Source organism: Onychomys torridus, chromosome X, assembly GCF_903995425.1.
Source record: "Onychomys torridus chromosome X, mOncTor1.1, whole genome shotgun sequence".
Lineage (NCBI taxonomy): Eukaryota > Metazoa > Chordata > Mammalia > Rodentia > Cricetidae > Onychomys > Onychomys torridus.
The window spans coordinates 20,396,428-20,420,193 of NC_050466.1; the positions used below are offsets into that span (position 1 = coordinate 20,396,428).

A 23,766-nucleotide genomic window follows, 5' to 3' on the forward strand; every position below is an offset into this window, starting at 1 on the left:
GTAATGAGATCTGGTGCCCTCTTCTGGTATTCTGCAATGTATACATAATAAATAAATCTTTAAAAAAAGATTTTGTAAAAAAAAAATTATGTTTGCATATCAGTTGTTCATTGATTTGTCTTTCCTACAAGCATGAACTCTGTATTCTTATCACCTAATGTTTTGAAAGGAAGAAGAACTGGTGGAGACATAACTGGAAGACAGAGAGTTGAAATGGATGTAGTATTACAGGTACCAACCCTGCTTCAGAGCCTCTATAGTTTGCTGTCCCCTCTGCTTGAAAATTCTTTTCATGGGTATCTTCTTGTTTTGCTCTCCAGATTTATTCAGGTCCCTTCACAAATGTCACCTTCACAAAGAGGCATCCCATACCTATTTTGTGTACACAGTTTCTCCCTCATTGGCATCTACCTTTCCTGATTCATTTTTCTTTAGCACTCTAATCACACTCAACATTATATTAGGTATTACGTGTGTTTATATTCTCTTCCCTGCTATAATATAAGCTCTGCGGGACAAAGATTGTTTTAATCACTGCATAATTCTTAGTGTGTAGAACAGGTCCAGGTCCCAAGAAGGTACTCAATCACTATTTGTTGGATGCGGTTGAATGTAGATATAGTGCTGGATTTGAGGCCTATTTCTATTTTCAAATTCTATATTGTATTTAGTCAATTATGTCTCTCCTCATTTTTGATGTGCTGATGACTCTACAGACTTTATAGGCAAAACTGAAATGTAAAGAAAGTTCAATGAGATGACATTTTCAAAAGTAGCCAGCGTGATGCCTTGCGCAGAGAAGGCAGGTTAGGTGGCATCTGTGGCAGACCCATAGCCCTTAATTCTATGATTCCCACCATACACCCTTCACCAGCTTTGACTCTGCTAGCACCCAACATAGCCAAACTATTACTACTGTGTCTATGGCAGCACACTCACTTGCCACAGTTGTAGAGGTCACAGCAGAAGCAGGTATTGCCCCGGATTCGAGGTGTGCAAAGTCCACGGCTAAGTTGAGGGCAGTTCACCTGAAGACACAAAACAACAATAGGAGAAGCTAGAACTGGGTGGGAGGGGTGGTCCTCTGGGTTGAAACGTGAGTTAGTGACTGATTGAGACAGAAATGACGGCTGGGACATAAACATACCCATGCAAAAGAAAGATAAAGCTAAGCAGAGGGGTAGCTCCATTTGTGCATAAAGCAAGCACCTATAGAGCTGGGATTGTGTCCAACCCCAGGCACAGTCCCTAGTGCCCCACTCATAAAGGAAGCAGTAGACAAGAGGAAGAACAGATGGAACAGTAAATGGAATACTAAGTGGGTATTAGAGGATGAGGATATGAAGGGTGAGCAAATCAGGACATGAGTTAAAAAAAGGATCTGGTAGAAGTGAATGCAGAGGGGTCATTACATGAACATTGAAGTATAACAGTACCTCTTTAACTGCCTGGGTAAGGTTCCTCAAAGCCCTTGTAGAAGGAGCAATTTTGGCTGAGGAAGTTATGACCTTATACAGGAAAAATCAAGTTAAGAGAAACAGGATTACAAGCAAACTTATGGAAACCGTTACGAATATCTGTGCAGTCGGCAAATTAACGCAAAGCTATTGCAATGAAATCAAGAGGATAGCTGTAACAGTCTTACACTTTCAGAGTTTACAAAAACATTTTGCAAATCTAAAAATATAAGGAATAATCTGCATTTACCTTCTCTTGCTTACAAGAAAATTTTCAAGTTCCCTTCCCTCTAAGGGTGTAGTAAAGTACTTTCACATTTGTTTGGCGCTGTTGCAGAAATAGTCATAGGAAATAGGCGCTTTTCTTTATACTGGGCCCTTCATCCAAGTGCCTATTGCCTTTTTGCCACACACATTTTATTCCTCCTTCTAACCCAGGAACAATTAGAAAAATGGCAACTTTGTGGTTGCTAACAGAAAATAGAGAGAAGTGAATGGTACTACCATAATAAAAACATCCTTGTGAGCAAGACTATGACTTTGTCTAACTACAAGAATGCCATTCATGATGTGTTTTATGTAAAGTGGCTCCCCATGAGTTTGTATGATGTAGGGGCCATTTTGCCCCCATTCATCTTCTTTTTTTCTTTTTCAATCACGTGTGCTATCTTTTAATGTTATTTTTATAATTTGTTTTAGTTCTCTGAGAATGTCATAATTTCATTTTGATCCTGTTAATCCCCTTTTCTAACTCTTCTTAGATCCCTCCCCACTTCCCTACCACCCCAACTTTGTATCCTTTATTTTTTCCCCCTATAGAGTCCAATTTGTGCTGCTAATGTACTCTGAGGTGTGTCCTCACAGTGAGTGGCTTTCATTTTGAGGTTAACAGAGTACCAAATTGTCAGAGTTCCCAGAAACAGGTAGAATTTCATATGCTGGAATCCATTGGTTAGGATGGGATTATGACGCGCTGAAATCAAAGTGCCCCACCCCCAATGTTGCCACTGTTAATGCAACATGGAACACAAGGAAGTATGAGACAGGAAAAACTACTCTCTTGAGCCTACTCAAAGATTATTCAGCCGGCCTCTCAGTGGTGTCATGAGAAGGCCAGACTAACAATCTGGGTCTCCTTAGAACCTTGAGATAGAATAGAGTGCTGAGTTATCCTGATTTGGCCTCCAGACCCTTCCCACATGTGCGGTTCATGCTTCGCCTTCTCAGCACAGGCCTAGCGTCCTGGTGGGCTTCGTATCGTCTTTGAGCTGAGCACCAGACAACTGAATCATCATCCGCAGAGATAGGGAAGTGACACACACTGAGAGACTACTGACTGGGGTCAGAGAGGCGGCCTGTGGCCATGGAACAAAATTGATCTGATTAGGCCTCATGAGGCTCCAATCTATGACATGTCCTCAGTACCACTGTATTTTGACCCACTGAACAAACAGCTCAAGACATCTAGCAGTAAGCCTTAGGCCTGTGGGAAGAAATAATATAGAAAGAGTGTTTCGTGGCTGGAGAGTTGTCTCAGCGGTTAAGAGCCTTTGTTCTTGCAGAGGACAGGGTTCGATTCCCAGCATCCACATGGTGTCTCATAACTAACTATGTGTAACTCCAGTACACATGTGGTGCACATACATACATGCAGGCAAAACACTCATACATGTAAAATAATAAAATGAATAAATCTAGTTTTTAAGAAAGGTCGTTTCAGATAAAACAAGGGACTTTCCCATGAGGTAAAGACATGCAGCGTCATTGTGGCTCACCTCCTCAGCTTCCCTCTGGGATGTCTTGGGAACATAGTGGCACCGGTTAGCATAGAGTGGTTTCAAATCCTATAAAGGGAAACACCAAACCGAAAGGGTTTTGGTTTTGTAAAATAAAATACCAAGAGCCCTGCCTGCTAATAAAAGATTTGAACACACATACACACACACACAAAGAGGGGGAGGCAGTAGGTTGGGTTAAATTCTTAAAGTTGTCTGTGAGAAGGCCTGAGAATGTATGGATCAGACAAAATCATTCTAATAACTGCTTTCTGTTGGACTACTTCACTTAATGAGAAACCAGGAAGATTGATTGAAAAATGAGTTCCTTGAAATTTCCTCTCTGGTTTTCCTTTACTTCTAGGCTTTGTCTTCTTGCAAACAGTCCCTAGGGAGCAAGATTCAAAACTCCAGGTTATTGCAATATTACACTTCTAAATAGAGAGAGCGCAGCTTCAACTATGAAGTCTCATTATCACCTGGAGACTAGATAGAGCTGGTTGACTTGTGCTCCCTGCAAGTATTTCCACAGCCTTTTCAGAAGGAAGAGGTGAAGAAGCCAGAAGCTGGAGGATGGGCAGCTACCTAGTCAGCTGGAGATTTTAATTCAACTGAACTACAAGTCATTTTCACGCACCTACACAACTTAGATAAAGTCAGGGAACTCAAAATGTACTTTTAGGCAAAGACAAAAAAATTAAGGATGGTTGATTTACTCTGCGTGGCCAGCTTTCTGATGAAGCTCACAAGAACGAAGCCAGAGATGCCTGGAAAGTTGTAACCAGAAGATGCAGTCATTTCCAGAACTAATGCTAAGCATCCCTGTATAGTAGGGGTCTTTGGACAAAGTCACACTGGCATAAGACAACAATTTATACAAAATGGCCTTAGGGGTTTAGTTCAAAGTGCCCAGGCAGAATGAATTTATCTTTTGCCTTTCCCCTTCTGCCCTCACTTCACTTTGTAGTTCCAATCCTGATGGTTATTTTCCCTATACCTGTGATTTAGAATCCCCTTTACTTGGCATTGAGTACCTCTTGCCTTTTATTCTGTGACCCCCATCAATGACCTTGGGCTTTCCATTAGCTCATGCTCCATAATTCTCTTTGCTGTTCAGTGTTACAAAAATGCATTGCTGTTAATTCAGTCTGGAGTCAGACTAGAAAGGAATTTGGACTCTCATGCTCACAACTGGCAGGATTTATTTTCTATGTTGGAGTAACAGCAGAGTCATTATTATTGTGCTCAAGGAAAGGTTTGACCATGGTGCTGGCCATAGCCTTGTGACCGGCTTTGCAGAAGCCATTCAGCTACTGCCCTTAAATGAAGACAGGCATGCAAGATGATTGCCAACTAGCTATGTCTGGCTGCTATTCTCCACTTAATCTCCCAGAGGAAGGTCAAGAACAGGCAATTCAGGGGTAAGAAGAGGTCACTGAGCCTGAGCTTGCAACCTCTTTAGCCTGAAGGACTGTCAACTTTGGGAAAGGCTACTGCTATATGTTAAATGGCATGCTCATACCTACTGCTTAATTTCACTTTCTAACCCTGAAAGGTACATTTCTATTATATATCCTGGGAAGAGAAAGAGACTGTGACACAAGAGAGCAAAGTGACTTCTCCAGCTAATGAATGACCATAGGTGGGGAGTTGGAGAAGGAAAGGGAATCCAAAACAAGAAAAAGAAAGAACAACACACTTTAGAGGGATGCATTCGAAAGTATTAGGTCTTTGAAAAGTTTAGATTCACTCAAGTCAAAGAAATACGGTGAGATGATATTAAAGGGTCTTACCAACAGGGCAGGCTGACTTTTAACCCACTCAGGTTGGCTAGAACCTAAATGTGACTTTCATTAAGTAGTCCAATAAATGTGACTGTGGAATAATCCGCTTCCCCCAAAATGATTTGGGTGCCAATGACAACTGCCAAATGAACCTTGGGCAGGTTCAGTGTTAGAAGAATTATTTTCTTGAAGATGTATCCAGCCTTACCTTATGACATATATTAAAAGAAGGCAGCTTTGTAGAAAGGAAGCTGTGACTATCCTTCAAAAGAGATGTTCATTAGTAAGGGTAGTGTCATAGTCTTAGGCAGCCATGATGGGGTCCTATGGGGACACAGATCATTAGATTCTGTAGGATAAAGAGTTTCTGACTCTTACAGGTTTTCTGGTGGGTGGGGATAAATTACACATCATGTGAACTATGCTAGAAGTCATAAGCACTGATAAAAGTAAAGTTATAATCTGAGTTGTCTTAGGTCTTGGAATCAGGGGGAGCTGGACTCGTTGGCAGCTGAAAGGGAGAGAGGAGTAACTCAGAAAGATTACAGTACACCTTCTTACCAACTTTCTGCCCAGGTAGAGAGAGGAAGAGACTGCAGGGGAGTGTGACCTGACTTCTGGGACAGAAGGGCAGCTAGAGGATCTGTGATTTAACAGCACTGTGATGCCATCACAATTTGTTGTATATAAAGCTGCAATACAACTAACCAATTTCAGAACTTACAAAAGGCTGTAAGACTTAGAGATGAGTGGGTTGTTGTGATAGTTAATGATTATCAACTTGACAGGCTCTGGAATCCCTTTGGAGACAAGCCTCTGGGCATATTCGTGAGAAATCATTTAGATTGGGTTAGCATACAATCACGACTGAGAGTCATGATCTTGGTTGGGTTAAATGGAGTGAGAAAAGCCACCCTGAATGACAGTGGCACCATTCCCTGGGCTAGTGTCCCTCACTGAAAAAGTAGAAAGTGAGCTGAGATCTAGCATTTCTCCTTCCTGCTTCCTAGGGCCCTGCTGCAATGCCTTCCCTGCCAGATGGGCTGTGTCACCAACTGGAAGCAAAACTAAGCCCATCCTTAACTTGCTATTGCCAAGGTATCATTACATCCAAGGGAAAAGTCACTAAAACTGTACTCACAGGAACTTCTCAGTCAATAGAGCTTGGAATTTTTTTTTTCAACATTGCCTTTCATTGAACCAATAATCCAAAATGTTAAAAGCCCATAAGGGAAATATAAATAAAAACCATAATGATGTACTTCTTCACACTCACTAGCACAATTAGATGATAATAATGAAAATTGGTGAGGCTGTGAAGAAATCAGAATTCTAATACATTGCTGGTGAGTATAACGCAGTACAGCCACTTTGGAAAACAGCCTGGCAGTTCCTCAAACAATTAAACACAGTTATCATATGTCCTAGCAGTTTCATTCCTAAGTGGAAAGGAAATGAAAATGCAAATAAGACCATTCAGAAACATGCTCAAATGTTAACTACATCATCGTATATAATAGTAAAGTGATAGAAACAACCTAAATGTCCATTACTGGTGAATGGACAAAAATAAATGTGGTATATCCTGCTGTGGAATGTCTTTCTGTACGCTGTGGATGTACGTTGTTCCCACTGGTTAATAAATAAGCTGCTTTGGCCTATGGCAAGGGAGCTTAGAAGCAGGTGGGAAATCCAAGCAGAGATACAGGAAAAAGACAGGTGGGAAGAAGAGACGCCATCCATCTGCCCAAGGAGCAACATGCCAGTAGACCAGTAACACCACAGCCACGTGGCAATACTTACATTAATAGAAATGGGTTAATTTAAATGTAAAAGCTAGTTAGTAACAAGCTTGAGTATTTATAATTAATAGAGGCCTCTGAGTGATTATTTTATAAGAGGCTGCAAGAGCTTGGGTGGAAGAGATTCATCTGGACCGTGGGGCTAGGCAGGACTGAGAAAATTCCCCCTATAATATTCATACAGTGTACCATTATTGCACCATAAAAAGGAATGAAGCACTGATCCATGATGTAACTTGGATGGACCTTGAAAACATTACTAAATAAAAGAAGCCAATCATAAAGTCCATGTATTATAGAGTTCCTTTAGTATGAAATTTCTAAAATAGAAATAGCTATTAGAAGTGTTGCTTAGGGCTGGGGAGGATGGAGAGATATGATGGGCAAAGGATATAAGGTTTCTTTTTGATATGAAAAAAACTAAAACTGTGTGGTATTTCCATGTAACTGCAAATATACTAAAAAATATCACATTATAATCTTCAAATAGGTGAGTTTTACAGCATATAAAGTACATTTTAGTAAATCAATTTTCATTATGAGTGGAAGAAAAAAAAGGAAGCCATTTTAGCTCATGATGTCATCAAAATCTACTATAGGCTTCTGAGCCACTAGGCCTATGTTGCCATGGAGACTGTTTCAGAGTGAGTAATGCTTGTCAAATGGGAATAATAATGCCTGCCCTACATATCTCACAGGATTGCTGTAGGTCTCAAGTAAGATAATAGATGTGAAGACACATTGAAAACCTTAATGTACTACATAAAAACAAGGAATTAGTGTTATTAAGATGGTTCCTATTGAATAAAAAATAGCATGCACACTATGATTGACTACAACCAATGCTACAAAATCATGTATATATGCAGTGAGTAATATGCAAAGACCACAATAATTGCTGTTAGGCGACAAAATTGTAACCGTTAATAATTACTGATATACCATTTAGGAATCAAAAAATGGTTGGAAAAAAAGATGACACCTCTCAGCTGAAACCAAAATGTTTAAGTCTGGTAGAAGGGATAATATTTTATATTCTTGGCTCTCAAAACAAATCAAAGGAAGGGCATCTCTTTCCCATGCCTTATTTTTCTCCCTACCCAGATTATTTCCTAAGCTAGTATTTCAGAGGCTGGTGATGGCATTAACAATAATGAGATCCTTTGATCTTGGCAAATAATGTGCTGGTTCTTCTGTCTGCAAGAAGAGTTCAAGAAAGAGCTCCAATTGAAATAATGATGTCTCATATCATTCTAACCCAGAATTAGTCATACCTTTCACATGTCTTTGAATGACCTTAACAATTAGCCAATGACAAAAGCATAGCAACATGCCATTTGATTCACAGAAAATTCTGATAAGCTAATTTTGCTCTAATTCAACTATTTTAGAAAACATAATTTCCAATACTTCATGAAACACTTTCATTTTCAAGTTTAATTCAGTTGAAAAACTGAGTTTGTTCTGGAGGCTTAGGAGTTGCTGCATCTCACTCTTGATTTTGGTCTTCTTATGTCCAAGGCTCTTTTGTTTCTAGTCCCCTTCTTCCACTGAAAAGTATTTTTAAAGTATGTTTTATGACTGCATTGGTATAAAAACAAATATATTTATGGTATGTGCCAGTCTTTTTTGTCTCAACCTAAAAGTTCACCATTTTTCTTCTTATTTGAGAAGAAATAATTGCATTTTGTGGGGCCCTAAAATTATGATGTGTTCTAGGCACTAAACATGCTTACTGTGATTAATGGAAAAGTTGTTCCTGGGCCAGAAATCGGGAACAGTGTGAAACAGAACAGGTAAGAAGGTCAAGGGCCAGAAGGCACTATGTAAGCTGCTGGGGGGAGGTAATAGTCCTACCCAGATTTGAACACTATGAACTATAATACCAACCTGCCAGGCATGTCGTACCCACTAGTGAGAACTGTTAAGCGTGGTAATCAAGCACTCACTAGTTGGATTTGAAGCCCAACCCATAGGAGAGAATCTATACCTAGTACTGTGATCTGCTTAAAAGTGCATGGTGAGGAAAGTCATGGGCCCTAGGGGAGACCTTAATTCCATTGTTTAGCTGAACTGACATAGCATTGAACCAGCTTCTAAATATATATGTTGATACAAATAGACAATTATCACTCTCAGCCTTAATCACAGAAGCTTTTCTTTCTAGTGAACTGTGATAAATGCAGAGACTTACAGTTGAAAAAGGTGTTGAGAATCAGTGACAGTTGAGTGCTCAGCCCCAAACATGACATTTATGCCATTCCCTCCAAGGCTCAGGAAATAGTGTAGAACATGGGTCAGAAAGAATGTAAGAGCTAGAAGCTATGGAAAGGGGCTGCAAAATGCCATCTTCAGGGAAAATACACATTTTCCAACAATTATGGATGACTTTTCTGGGTATATACAAGAGTGGGCCCATTAACAGCCAAGCATCGATACAACAGGGTCCCAGGAAGCCCTGGCATATTCCTGAACTATGTCCTACTGTTAAATTCAGTAAAAGGGATGTCATTGCCTACAGTTATGTGCCCATTGGTGATTTCTGATTCCACCACCAGGTTACAATGCATAATCCCAATAAAATGGTCACACAGACGGCCCTGGACAAATTAAACAAAGTCACAAACAAGATCAAAAATCATGAATCTGGGAAAGAGACAGGGAAGGAGGAGAGGCTGTTAATAGGTGTTAATAGGCTGTTAATAGGGGATAAAAAGAGGAGGGATGGAGACAGTAATCATCCATTAAAGGATGCATTTATATACATGCCTGGAGTTGTCAAAGAACTGAGTTTAAAAGGGGGCAAGGTCCTTTATAGAGAGCATGCTCCTAGTCCAGAGTTCTCCAGATAAGAAGCACACATTTAGGGTTCAGGAGTAAAAATGACCCTTACATAGCTTCTACCGAGTGGGAAACATTTAACACTTGGACTGAAGGACTGAACTCAGGGTAGAGGCTTTCGCACTAATCTTTCTCCAGACATCCAAGTACACCACTACATTCCAACCACTGTTACAGGAACAGCACGATTTGGGTATCTGAGAAAGGTAACTTTGTCCTCGTGGTCTGTTCTTGTAGCTGTTGAATGGGGGTAGGAGGTTGGATACTTTTATTGCTTCTAGGAAGTCATATGACTTACTGCTTCTCTATCCCTACCTTCACGACTAATTCCAAACCCTCCCCTAACCCCATGCCCTTGTCTTTGCCTTTCCAAATTGCACATGCCGAAAGGCTACACCCATCCCTATTGCCACTGGGAAGCCTTCTCTGTGCTCTGGAATCCAAGACACTATAAACTGCACTATGGCACCCAGGGTGTGTTCTACCAGTTTACACCCAGTTTTCTAGATGCTTGAACTGTTCGTTGATGTTTTCACCTTGACTACCAGCTACTGAAGAAAGAAGAACTTCCTTCTCCCTTGTACATGTGTGTCCCTCAAAGCATTCAGTACACATTCACTGAGAGTTTGTAGCATTGCACAATTACTTCAACTTGAGGCTAATAATACTCACAATGTGTCTGGCAGCAAAGACCCCATCAACTATGGCACAACAGAAAGCTGCAATCACGCCAAAGCTGATAAACACGATAGAAGCCACCAGCTGCAGAAAGGAATAAAAGAAACATGTCTGTTAGCCTTCCACTGTTGCTGCTTTTGGAGACTAGGTAATCCCCCAGAGACTGCCAGGCAAAGCAGAACTCTAGTCTGTCACTCACTGATGGGGAATGCTTTTTTTTTTTTTTTAAAGTCATGCAGGATGAGTGGGCATGGCATAGGCAGGGAGGGAGAGAAGGGGCAACTGAAGCAATATTTGTATAAATTCTCAGGGTAAGCTAATAAATTCATTCTGTGAGCACCAAACCAAGAAGCTTGCTGGTATCCAGCATGCTGTCCAGAAAGGAATTTGACTGCATAGCCCTTCCATCCTCAGATTTAGAAAAATGTTGGACCTTGGACATCATGTAATCCAACCCTATATTTTATTTATGTGGGAATGGAGGCACAGTGAGGGGAAACAGTGTGTCCAATGTCTCTACTTAGTCTACAGAAGAACTAGTGCCCAGCAACTCCTAGTCCTTTGCTTTTGTACCCCCTAACTCTGCTGCTTGATGACACGGTGGACACTGATGATAACAAGAGTGATGCTTGGGTCCTGCATAACTCTACATCCCTTCTATGTCATTGAAGAAAGGGGACATTCAATTTACTAACACTTAAATGCCAGAGAAATTTTGCAAGGATTGAAGTCTCTGAAATGGATACATTCTGTGTGGTATATGAATTTTTTTTCTCTTTTATGAGGCATGGCCTCATGAAGCCCAGGCTGGCCTCAAATTTATTTTATGGGTAAGTCTGGCCTTAAACTCCTGATCCAGTCACCCAAATGCTAGGAATACAGGCATGCTCCACCATACCTAGCTAGAAAAATTTTAAAAAACAAAACCAGATTGTCAAATTCATTAATCACATTAGATAACAAATTTTCCTAAGTATGTCTTCTAATACCAAGACAATGCTTCAACCCAAGGTGTAGGGGCATCACAATTTTAGAATGTCTCCAAGGACAATGAGACATAATATATGAACCCACAATCTGCCATGGTTGACCCTCTGAACTACTTGGAATCAGCATTTTTCTTTCTTGAGGCTTTTGGGGAGAAAGAGGAGGAAATAACATGGCATCAAGCTATTCCCCAGGGGGAAGGGAAAAAAATCAAAGCCAAGGGTACCCTAGGGTTCACCTACTTCAGCAGGCTGAGAGGAAATACTTATCTCCTTGGGGAGTTGTTCAGAAACCTCTCTCCATAAATCTCACTTCACAGCACTGCAGATAATTGGTAAATAATGGATGAACGATGTCATGAAATTGGCATTATTAGCTATGCTATGATCATCTCTACAATTAAAACTCCCCCCATTATTTTGAATAAGTCAAGCCCAAAGTGCAAACGCAACTGGCAAGGGATGAAGTCCAGGTAAAATGGAAGAAGAAACTATTAGAAGTCCCCTGGCAGCTAGGGACAATGCATGGTTAGAGTTCTGTCCCTAGAGCTATTACATCATTTGATTAAGCTTGATATTAAACAGACCCCATTGCCAAAGTTTGGATGCCACAAAGACTTGTCCACAGGGAGTCTGATCAGTCCAACGTCTGACCACTCACCAGGCTTCCTGATTTGTAATTCTGTAAAACTGTGCTATGCTTGCAATTCAGCCTATCCATTCTACCCCTTGCCTTCTCAAAATTCATCCGGGAGAATACATCAGCTTGCATTTGGGGGATTCCATTAGGACAGTGAACCTCACCTCCTGTTAAATGCTGATATTTCCTCTCAGCTTTACACTTGGCTTTTAACTGTGGATGGCAAAGACTCAAAGATACTGTAGATTAACTTCATAATTTTAATTTGTCTGATCTATGTCTCAAGTGCATTTACTTTCTATTTTTTTGGTTTTGGTTTTTGGTTTTGAGATAAGGTCTCAAGTAGCTCATGCTGGCCTTGAACTCAAGAATATTCAAAGGTGATCTTGAACTGAGCTCTTGACCCTCCTTTCTCAACCTCCTGAGTGTCAGGACTAGAGGCATGCATCACCATGCCCAGTTTACACTTGTTTTCTTAATTGAAGTCCCCTAGACTAAAATCTCCTAAAAGGTAAAAACCCTTTGTGAAAACTTTTCCAAAAGATTATATAACCTATAAGGAAGCTACAAAAGTAACAATAATTCAGGGCTGCAGTACTATATGCCACAGAACCATGGGCATTCTAGGCCAAAACAGAAGTCTGATTGAACAGCCTGAAGTATTCTTTTGAGAATGAAGGAGAAAGCTTAGAGATTGGGTAGGTCAGTGAGGAGACACTGGGCAAGATGCAAACCAGTCCCATATCAGTTCTCTGATGGTTAGGGGAAAAGGTGAAGTAACAATTTCTTTCGTGGCCAAATTTGCACAAGCTTAAGATATGTGTTACTTTATCCACATAAACATTGAGCTTACTAGAAGGATGAAAACTTACCATCTGCCGCTTGTTCTCAATAAGGTTTGATCCGATGATTCCAAGGAATGATCCAAAGCCAAGCTGTAAGGCAACATAGCATTTAAGAAGACAATCAACCTGCCCACACAGTAATTCTAGTCCCTGGCCATGATTCAGGATAGTGGAAAAGAACTGGAGTGTAAATGTCAAAGCCACATGTAGCTTCTTACACAAACACACTATGTACAAAGAAAGTATATTCTATTATTTGCAGTTTTCTCTTGTAGGTATGACTCACACTGAAAAAGAAACTCATATGCCCTCAAACTAAAAGGAAAGGTCAACTATAGCTTTTTAGAGCCTGGCTGTTTCAATTTTAATATCCATTACCTAGCATATGACTGGTGATTCAATAAGAGACATATAATGGTGGAAAGCCCACATTATCGCTTGATCTGTATCTGGTTTTGAAAAGGACCTTGCACTCTGAAGCATGGATTACAGAATAAAGGTTTGCAAAGGCAATTTTTGATGCATCGGGCATACTAATCAAACTCAGGAAGTACTTTAGGAATCAGCAAGCACCTTAACCCACACTAAAAAAAAAATAGAAATGTAAAAGAACTTTTTTTTGAAAGCCTATATTTGTGGTTGACCTACTGCAATTTATGTTAGCACTTATTCACCTCTTTTTCCATCTCTGCTTCATTTATGGACAGAAAGCATTCATTAAAGGGTGAACAGAAATGGCAGTGTAAAACCCTGAAAAACAATTTCCCTGTCTAAGTGGCTGGGATTATGGCTCAGTGTAGAAGATCCCACTGCCCTCTCGGCTCTGCCATTAGTGGATTGAGCCTGCTGGTCTCAGCTGAAAATGATCGCTAACCAATAGCTATTGATGGATATGGAAATGGAAGAAGTAAAAAGTGGTGAGAATGGACCAATAAATCTTAACACAAGTTCAGTGATGTAGTTACATTTCTCTTTAGCCTCACTAACAGCCTTAGTTTATACCTTCAGCTTTACCTTGGCTCACAGGGGCATCTGTTTCAACCTGACTCCTAAGCTTTCCACCTAGGCTGCGAAATCTAATGAACCCAACAATTGGGGAACTGTTTGCCTTGGGATCCCCAAAATGGAAGAGACTAAAGGGAAGCAATGATTCCTTCTGCAGGACCAGCAATCATTCTTAGGAAACCAAAGCTGATATGTATGAATGATAGCCCACCCCATCCAGGCTACTGAGATTAGCCTCATGCCACAACTGACATATACTTTTTTTCCCTCCCAATCTTCTTAGAAGTATAACTAAAATGTGTTGCCTCAGAGTATACAAGTGTAAGCATGTTCATCATGCTAGTCTGGCTTGCAAACCCAGATCTTCTACTAATGTCTATGCAGTTTAGAACTGACTAACCATTCAGCCTCTTTACTTGTCTGTAAAGCAGAAGGGACCGCAGTAATGTTATCTTATAGTTTTGTAAGGATTAACGCAAACAGTACATTCAAATAACTGCACCTGCTATATAGTAAGTACTGAGAAAATATTTGTTCTAGTAATTTTTATGTGTATGGCTATTTTTCCTTCATGTATGTCTATGCACCATGTGTGTGCAGTGCCCTTGAGGCTGGAAGATGGTGCAATATTCTCTAACACTGGTGTTACAGATGGTTGTGAGCAAGTGGATACTGGAAATAATCCAACCCTGATCTTCCAGAAGAGCAGCCAGTGCTCTTAACCATTGAGCCATTCTGTCCTCAGTATTACATTTTTAAAGATATTTAAATTTTTAAGACTTATTATTACATTTATTTATATGCATACATGCACACACACACACACACACACACACACACACACACACACACACAAGTGCCATGGTGTGTGAGTGGAGGTCAGAGGAAAACTTCAAAGAGTCAGTTCTTTCCTTCTATCACCTGGGTCCTAGGGATTAAACTCGGCTTGTTAGACTTGGTGACAGGTGCCTTCACCTGCTGAGGCATATCACTGACCCAAAAGTCATTTAACTTTCGAACCACCCTGATATCACTGTTTATTCCATAAGCATTTCCATGTTTTGTCTCATTCCTCCTCCAATATGTTCCATAGCTTTATTTTTACAGAGGAATTCTTTGCAGTATTATGTTATGTTGTGGCATTCTGAGCCACTTGTGGAGACTATAGAAATTCAGAATGTAACTTCTTAGAGGGAAAATACATCCTTTAATCAAAAAGCTTCTCTGTTTCCACAGATATTCATAGACTATCTTCTGAACCCAAACAACAATATTTTCCCTAAGACAGTATGATGGTTAATAATGCTTGTCAATTTGACAGAATTGAGAAGCATGAGTTCAGAGCCAGCCTAGTCTAAAAAGTAAGTTCCAGGACAGCCCGAGCAACATAGTGAGACCTTGCCTCAAAAAACAAAACAAAACAAAACTTACAATCGCCATGGAAACACACCTGTATGGGTGTCTCCAGAGAGGTTTCACTGAGGGGGAAAGACCCAATTTGAGTGTGGGCATGACTATTTCATTGGCTGGGGAAAGCTAGCTAAGCATGGGCATAAATCACTCTGCTTCCTGCCTCCAAATGCCATGTGACCAGCTGCCTCTCGCACCTGCTGCCATTCCTTTCCTGCCTCATCCCGTCTTCTCATCCCAGTGTAATTCAGTCCAATCTATTCAACTTTGTAAAACTCAACAAAAATTATATGTCAAATCTATAAAGAGACATCACGCCTCACTCCCCCACCCCCCCCCACCCCCCCCCCCCGCCCAAGAGCTCACAGTCTAGTGAGAGACCCAGACTGTAAGTTAAGGGCCACAGGATATAAAAAGCAAAGCACTCTGCGAGCTCAGAGTAATTCATTCCAGACCATTGCTCTGCTACTACTCATAAACCATGTGACCTTGGGTCAGTCCCTTAAACACTCCATGCTTCAACTTTCTCATCTGTAAAATGGGAATCATGGGACTAATGAGATAATGTAGCAGGGAAGGACCCTTGATGCCAAGCCTGATAATCTGAGTTCAATCTCCAGGATCCATATGGTGTAAAGAGAGAAACAACTTCTCCAAATCATCCTATGACTTCCACACCTGCGCTGTGACATGTCTGCTCATGTTCCCCACCCTACCCCTGGCACAAAATTAAAAATTAAATAAATAAATGTAATCCAAAAAAATTTAAAATGGGAATCATAAAAGTATTTATGAGACAGTGTTGTTGTAAAGATCAAAGGAGATGAAGTATGTAGTACTACTTGTACCAGGTGGGCTGCTAAGTAAAAGGTACTGCTAAATTTCCATAGAAGAGGAGATATTTTATCCGGGCTCATAGGATGTGTGGAGGTCAGTGGGCAAAAAAATAACATCTGTTGAGTGATGAGTGAAAGAAATCACTTACCTAGATGGTAGGTGGATAAGCTCTTCAATATTGTTGAAAAACCTTATGTTTGAAGAACTTTCCATTAAATGTGTACTTGTGTCCCATCTTTGATTGTAGGAATGATACAGAGTTTGGTAGTGTTACTATCATTCTCATTTGACAGAGGGAAAGCAGAAGCCTGGAGAATTGTAACAACTCATTCCCTCTTACAGCACCTAAATCTCAAAGCCAGGACTAGCCCTCAGATTATCTAATTAACAACAGCCACATCTTGAGGCCTTAGAGGTCAGCAGCTGTTGGTGGGTTTTTGTTGTTTTTAAGATATGGTCTCTCTGGCTGTTCTGGAACTCACTCTGTAGACCAGGCTGGCCTTGAACTCACAAAGATCCTCCTGCCTCTGCATCCTCAGTGCCGAGATTAAAAGCAAGTGCTATCACATCCAGGCCAGTGTTTACAGAATAGTGGCCTTAAAGTAAGAGGGCATTACTATTCCTTAGGGAAAGTGCTCTCTGCAGGGATAGAGTAAGACATCCTATTTGAGGGAGAGCTCAGGGGGTGAAAAGAAAAAAGCTACCAGGTTCCTGAAAATGGGCAGCTGCCTTCTAATTAAATGCTAGCTCTCACAGAGCCAGAGAGATGGCTCAATGGTTATGAGCTTTGGCTGCTCTTCCAGAGGACCTGAGTATGGTTCCCAGCCCCCAAGTTGTGGCTCACAACCACCTGTACCTCCAATCCCAGGGGATCCAAGGCCCCCTTCTGGTGTTGTTCAAGAAATAAGTAACATGCAAGAAAATCCCATGCACATAAAATAAAGAGAAACTTTTTTAAAATGGTAATAGTAGCTTGCGAGACTTCCAAAAGGCAAGGTACTTTGTGGCTCCTCCTCAAGGGTTTCATAGAATCAAGAAAGGTCTAGACCTTTGGGCATTCATAGCTGTTTCCCACTAACTGAACAAATAACTCATTTTCTTTGTTTTGGCTGCCCTCCATTTGTCAAGTAAAAAAGACAACTTACTAGAAATTGGAATCAGATTGAAAGGTTTTTTATGGATTTCTAGTTTGAGGTTTTTATCTTTTATTTTTTTAGACAAACCTTCATTTTGTAACTCAGGTGGCCTCAAACTTGTCATTCCTCATGCCTTAGGCTGTCAGGCACTGAGATTACAGGAATGAGCCATCACACCTAACTGAAGGACCTTATTGCCTATTCATATTCCCACGCCCTGAACCAGTCACCCAAGACAGAGGCTCAAAAAATATTAACTGGGCATGTACTCTGTGGCATATCTTGTGTTTGATTTATGGTTTGGAGTTGGGTGTTGAGGTGGGATGTGATGCCAAGAACAGTGAGATTTAGGCTCAAGTTAGCTGAAGTAGTCCACAACCCTTTTCTATAACTATGAAATTCAAATATCTCTGGAAACTGAAAGAATTTTCTGATACCTAATTCAGCTTGATCTTGAACTAATGTGAGATTTTTTTATAATCTTCACCATACTTTATATTAAAATTCATATTTTATGATAGAACTATGAAGGAACTTGATCATTTGTGCTTTCCAAAGACCTCCCTACTAGAATGCTAGAAGGTATATCACTATAATTTTCTCCAAAATTAAAGTCTAAATCGGGAAGTGTATCTTGCCTAAGAAACTGTGGACCTGTACAAACAAAGGTAAATGGGAATGTAGTCCAACAGAGAACACAAAGCAAGATGAGTCTTCCAGGAACCAGCAGTAAGAGGCTTCAATAGTAGAGAGTTCAAAGATAGTAGACAACACTGTAGACCCCATCAGCTTAGAAATACTCCTATTAAGTAGAATGATAGACAGGATTTAGTGGAGACAACAGAGAGAACATTTGGAAAACTTTGTAAGTGGTAGTATCAAAGCAGAAAAGCCCAAATTATAAGCAGGTAATGCTGGGAAAACAGAAGTAATGGGAGGCCAGGCTGAGTGCTTCTTCAGAGAGCTGAGTGGTATGCTATGGGGCCAAGAAGGAGACAATGGAGGTTAGATACTTGTGCCATTACACAAGTTTTGTTCAACACATCAGGATTCAAATTTCATCCTTCAAATGTACTATATAGAACAAACTTGAACTTTCTGAATGTCTGTTTCATTTACAATAATCACAAAACCCAACTCTCCAGGGCTCCTGTGTTCAACGTCCTTATGTTTCTTTACATAGTCTTTATGTGTGTAGGGAAAGAAAGCAATGTGGGCCTGGAGAAGGCTTCTACTGACTGTTCCCATTGTCCCTGTCTGCTAAAATCCCATTGTGCCTCTAGATGGTTTTCAATCAACTAACACTCTCCACGAAATGGATCTGAACTTCTCAGTTTCTATGCTGAAAGAAAACACAGGGCCTCACAGGACAATAACCCTGAGACTAGAGTGCCAGAAAGGTTTTCCTCACTGATCAAGGGGCAACCTCTCCCCTGGCCTCTTTCAATAACCAAGGCTCGTGGGTTTTTTTAGGCTTTCAAAGTAGCCCCTCAGAACTCTTCTGAAACGGAAGACGCCTCAAACATTGGAGGACAGTAAAAAAATCACAAGCCAGTTCATCTTTATCAGTTTATGTTTAAAAACCTTACATTTCAGCCTGTACAGGTTAGCTCATCCTGAAAGAGGCATGTGTATATACATTCCTTAGAATGCCAATACTACATTATAGCTCAGGTAGACTAACATGCTATTATAATGTACCTCACTGCATATTAAAACCTGCTGTATTTGAAATGCCAAAGGTCATAGTATTTAAATGAAATGTGTGTCAAATTTTCTTTTAATCGAATATTCTCTACATAATTTATCTGTTTTTAATATTCAAGTTTGCATGTACTGTTAACACACTTAGTTGAAGTAGAGAACAAAATGGCTGAGTTGAGGATAACTTGAAATGTTTTCACATATCCATACAATTATAACGTGTATTCAAAATGACCTATTTGTCAGCGGAAAATCCTCTTTCCAGTCTGTGCTCTACCTGGTTTGACTGCTGAGTCTGTTTTAGTGTGTTTAGTTCTCCATCTTGCTGCTGGTGCACCTAAATTAGATTTCCCTGAGGTGACTAGTAAAATGTATATTTAGCTTGTATTACTTTTTTGGTCAAAGATTAGCTTATGAAAAGAAATCACATTCATAGAGTCCATCAGAATCAGAATCTCTGGGGATATGGAAGAGAGATCTGCAGTTTTCACAGGCTCACCACATCATTCTTGCTCATACCTGGGTGGGGAAATCACAGGTTTAAGAGTTTATATAGTTATTCCCTAATAACCAAAACTATTCAATTAGTGAAGCACTCCATTCCCAGGCATTTACTGCTGCAGAGGTAGGAGTCCTAATTGTATTTGCTATAACACTATCTGACCTATAAACGTAAATGGATTTTTGACTGTTCAAACTGCTATCTTCTCTGCTTCACTCTATAATTAAAACCCATTTTGAAGAAATGATCCACAGACATTCAGAGATCAAATTTGTAAAAGTTAAACCAATAAGTGTGGGGAGGCGGGGGAAATACAATCCTCTCAGGGTGGCTCTCTTATTAAGTTTTCTTTTTGTGAAACACACACACACACACACAGAGAGAGAGAGAGAGAGAGAGAGAGAGAGAGAGAGAGAGAGAGAGAGAGACCCACTGCTTCAATTTCCAGTGCTAGCTGAACATCAAGTACTTGAATAACAGGATTCATGAGTCCTTATTCCTTTGTTAATGTATTCCAACCTAGCCTCCCACAGCCAGATATTCTACCGAAAAGGTTTGTACTAACATGAAAAATACCCTCCCTTCGCCTGCAGCTACTCTGGATCTCGGCTTGAGCATTTGCTCTTCAGTTGGAGATATTTCACTAATGCAGCTTACCTGAAGCACACAAAGTCACACAGAGCCTATCAATTCCTTTCCAAGCCACCAAAATGCTCTCCCCCACTTTCTTCCCCTCCTCTTTGCTTGCTTTTAAAAATAAAACCCAATCCTGCTGACAGATGATTTTCTTGCCTCACCACAGGAAGTGGACATGGTGAGTTCTCACATCACATGTTTAACAAAGGGCACTGGGTGCCAACTGGTGTCTGTGAGACACCTGCCCTAAGTTGGGGGAGCCGTACCTTCCCTTTCCTCAGCAGCCTTGGGCTTGAAGGAGGTTCAGCTTATGTCAGCCCCAACATCAAGCCTGGTCTTTGAAAGGGCTCTTGAGGAGTGAGACTGTGGAATAGAATTGGTGACCTAGGCAACAGGCTCCAAGCTGGTCACTCATAGTGAAGGCTTGTTAAAGGCATCATCTTTAACCCCTTCTCTTCTGAGTGAGAGAGTGAGAAAGACAGACAGAGACCTAAAACCATGCCTGATCTGTTTGCTCAGTTAAAAAAATTTATTTTAAAAATATATTTTAAAAAATACCATTTTTAATGTCTTTCTACTCTCTAGCAATTACAATTCAGGAATCACTTAACTGGTATTAAAATAAGATTCAATCTCTAGACTGAAGATTTAGGGGTTCAATGGCATTATTCATAGAGGGGATTTTGTTTGTTTTGACAGTGTCTCACTATGTTACCAAGCTAGTAAATGAGATTATTTTGCTGTAGCAAATTCCACTTTTGAAAAAATGGATTGCACTGCAGGAGAGAGTAAACAATCCACTAGACTAAGAAAAGAAACCATTAGAACTTTGATTCTTATTTATTGTTATCTGAAATAAAAAAGAGAAGTTATTACTAATTTTCCACAAATGGACTGTCACTGGCATCTCTCTATCACGGGTGCTATCCTTTGTGAAGAGAGCAAGTTCCAAACAGTCAATTGTTAATGATAGGGCATTATGTATGAGCAGATTATATTATCAGTTTTTAACCAAGTTAGTACTAACAAGATGGATGTGAGATTTGGAAATCCTAATTGGGGAATTACAAATTGGAGTTGATCCTGATAACAAATGACCAATGAAAAATGGCAGCTTTGCTACTTCTACCTTCTACACAAGCTTTTACTCATATACATTGTAAGAGCCATATTTTAAAGAATTTTTTAAAGACCAGTGGCTCCAATGACAACTTATCATGTTTGATAAGAATCCAGCCAAAAATATTCACAAATAGCTCATGGGTCATTTGAAATAAGGGCTTCTAGGCCTTATCTTTAATGACAAACTTCACACTAAGTGCATAACATCCTGTAACATTTTAGTGTTTGTATAATAAGATACTAAAATTGGAATTTCATTTTCTTCTAAGGTTTGAATTTCCATTTTACATACATTGTGTGAGTGTGTATGTTATTTACAAATGAATAAATACACATGTATTAAGAATATTTCTCCCATACCTTTTCCTAGGAGGACCACTTTGCAAATGAATGAATGCTGTTGGCCATAAAAAGTGGAGGTGCCAGTGTCCTCAGCCTCCAGGCAAGATCAGGTGGCCTCTATCACATATAGGAAAAGAGAGACACTGAAAAGCGGACCCTTAGCTAAAATTGATGCTGCTAGAAAGGACCATCTCCTAAACCAGAAAACCAAAGCCCTAGACAATCAAATGCCATGATTAAGATCTCAGTCCTGGTTAGGGGAGACGCTGGGACTCGTCTCCGTCAGTCCCGTTTTTTTCTAAGGAGACTTGCCTATCCATGCAGTTACAGAGAAAAAGAGAGGGAATTAGAGCACACACTAGAAACTCAACCAGAACTGAAAGCCATCACAGGAGAGTCATGAACTCTGTAGCCAGCAAGCTCCAGAGACTGGCCTGTGCTCTCTGTACTTACAATGACTCCAGGGTAGTAACCTCCCACAGTCACGTTCTGGGTCCTGGTAGTTGCAGCGAGGCCCACCGTGAGAATTAACACGGACACAATAAGCAAAGTCACAGTGACATAGATGGAGTTCCGCTTCCTCCTATTGAAGGCTCCTGTAAGAAGAGAAACACTGAAATTGCTCATTTCATCTGGGAGAAGAGACAATTTACTAGTAAGCGTTTTCTTCCTCTCCCTATTGGGAAGCGGGGACATCTCTAGGGAGTGGGATTGCAGGGAAGGAATGGAGCTTTCTGTTTTGCCACTTTCCCAATAAACATATGTTGCTTCTTTGAAAATAAACAACAGGAGAAAACTTTCCAGTTACATAACAGCAAAACAATTTTGTGTTTTTGACATTCTATAAAAGATGTGTCATACCCACTTAGTGGAGGGTTTTTTAGGGCAGATTATAAAAGCATATGATGAATGAGAAGTATTTTATGAGGGTATTAAATGAAAATATTTTTAAAGCCAGGAGGTAACCAAGGACATTTTTTCTTAGAAGCTAGAGATACGAAATTTAATTTTTAGTGTAAATATCAGAACTGAGCCAGGTACTGGCATTTTATTTTTCATTTATTTCTGACATTTGCTGCCTTATGCATAAACTTAAAAATGGTGTGTTGGCCAGATTTGCCACGTAACAAATGTGCTTAATAAAGTAAATGTTTGAAGGCTATTAGTCCACAAAGATTTGAATCGGGGCGGTAGATCAGAAGGGTTATAACTTACACACATTTATGCTTATGTGAGGATGACATAAATACAAATGGCAAGAAATACATGCTCCTTCCTTCTCAGGGCTCATAAGACATGATAGCACCAACCAATATTTTTTTTTTCCAAACCAAGCTTATTAAGTCAGGTAGAAAAATGGTATCTAGACCCAGTTTTCAATTTTAAATGTTTTAAGGAACCAAGCACTGCCTTACACTATACAGGCATTTCTCTGGCACAAGGAAGGGGCCCTCAACAGGAAATACCACCTAAGAGTTCTCAGAAAAAAATAACCAAATTCGCAACACTATTAGGATCCAGTTCTCTTGAAGCCATAAGGAAGATAGGGATAGATACAAGAAGCGGTAGGTAGCTATATGACCTGTATGCTTTAAACATCATGAATGGCCCTAAAGAGAACCTTTGGTTCTGCCTGTTCATAAGACCCAGCATTCTGAGAAGCCTCACTGCTCCCTTGGCACTCCTGGGAGTCGAGGGAAAGAGGACAGTAGAAGGAGGGGTGAAAACCAGTCCAGAGACCAAGAGAGTTGATATTGAGAGCTAACAGGGAGCAGGGGTTAGGGATGCTCTCACAGCCTCCTGAAGCTATCTTTCCATCTAAAAGAACACTGTCAAAAATGCCACCCTGGGCTTCCCAGCGTGATCTCTGCTGAAGGCTCTGAGGGAATCAGGAGAGGCTGGCGGTCTCCCCTGACGTCATCCTTGAAACTAAGGGATGTGACTCATCAGGTACAAGTCTAATACAATACTATTCTAAGACTGTTTTATATCAAAATGTAAAGGTGGTTTGAGCCAGCCAGGCCCTGTCATCCACTAAAGCTCAGGTCTCAGAGGCAAGGGGAGTTGTAAAGGAGAGTGCTCTGCAAGGAAATAGGAAGCCAGCCCTCATGCAGAAAAACAGAAGGGCCCCTAGACACTTGTGACATCATGGTCCTTTGTTTGGGGTAGCTATCAGGGATTGTGGCTAAACTAATGAACAAAGGCTGGCAATTTGTACTGCCAAGTTCTGGGAAGAGACTAGTAGAGGGGTAGTGATAGAGTGG

The 23,766-nt window shown here is 40.4% G+C and overlaps 1 protein-coding gene across 3 annotated transcripts in view; it reads right to left on the reverse strand.

Annotated features, from left to right (window-relative positions):
- Positions 1-23,766, reverse strand: part of Tmem255a (transmembrane protein 255A) — a 53,890-nt gene that overhangs the window by 24,940 nt on the left and 5,184 nt on the right. For 2 of the 3 annotated variants that reach the window (XM_036174449.1, XM_036174447.1), the window contains exons 2-7: positions 21,956-22,098; positions 12,836-12,898; positions 10,332-10,421; positions 3,233-3,301; positions 1,437-1,508; positions 940-1,028 (exon numbers count right to left, since the gene is read on the reverse strand). In XM_036174449.1, coding sequence (XP_036030342.1) covers positions 940-1,028; positions 1,437-1,508; positions 3,233-3,301; positions 10,332-10,421; positions 12,836-12,898; positions 21,956-22,098 — 526 coding nt within the window. The remainder of the gene's footprint in view (positions 1-939; positions 1,029-1,436; positions 1,509-3,232; positions 3,302-10,331; positions 10,422-12,835; positions 12,899-21,955; positions 22,099-23,766) is intronic. The other variant, XM_036174448.1, reaches the window with a different exon arrangement.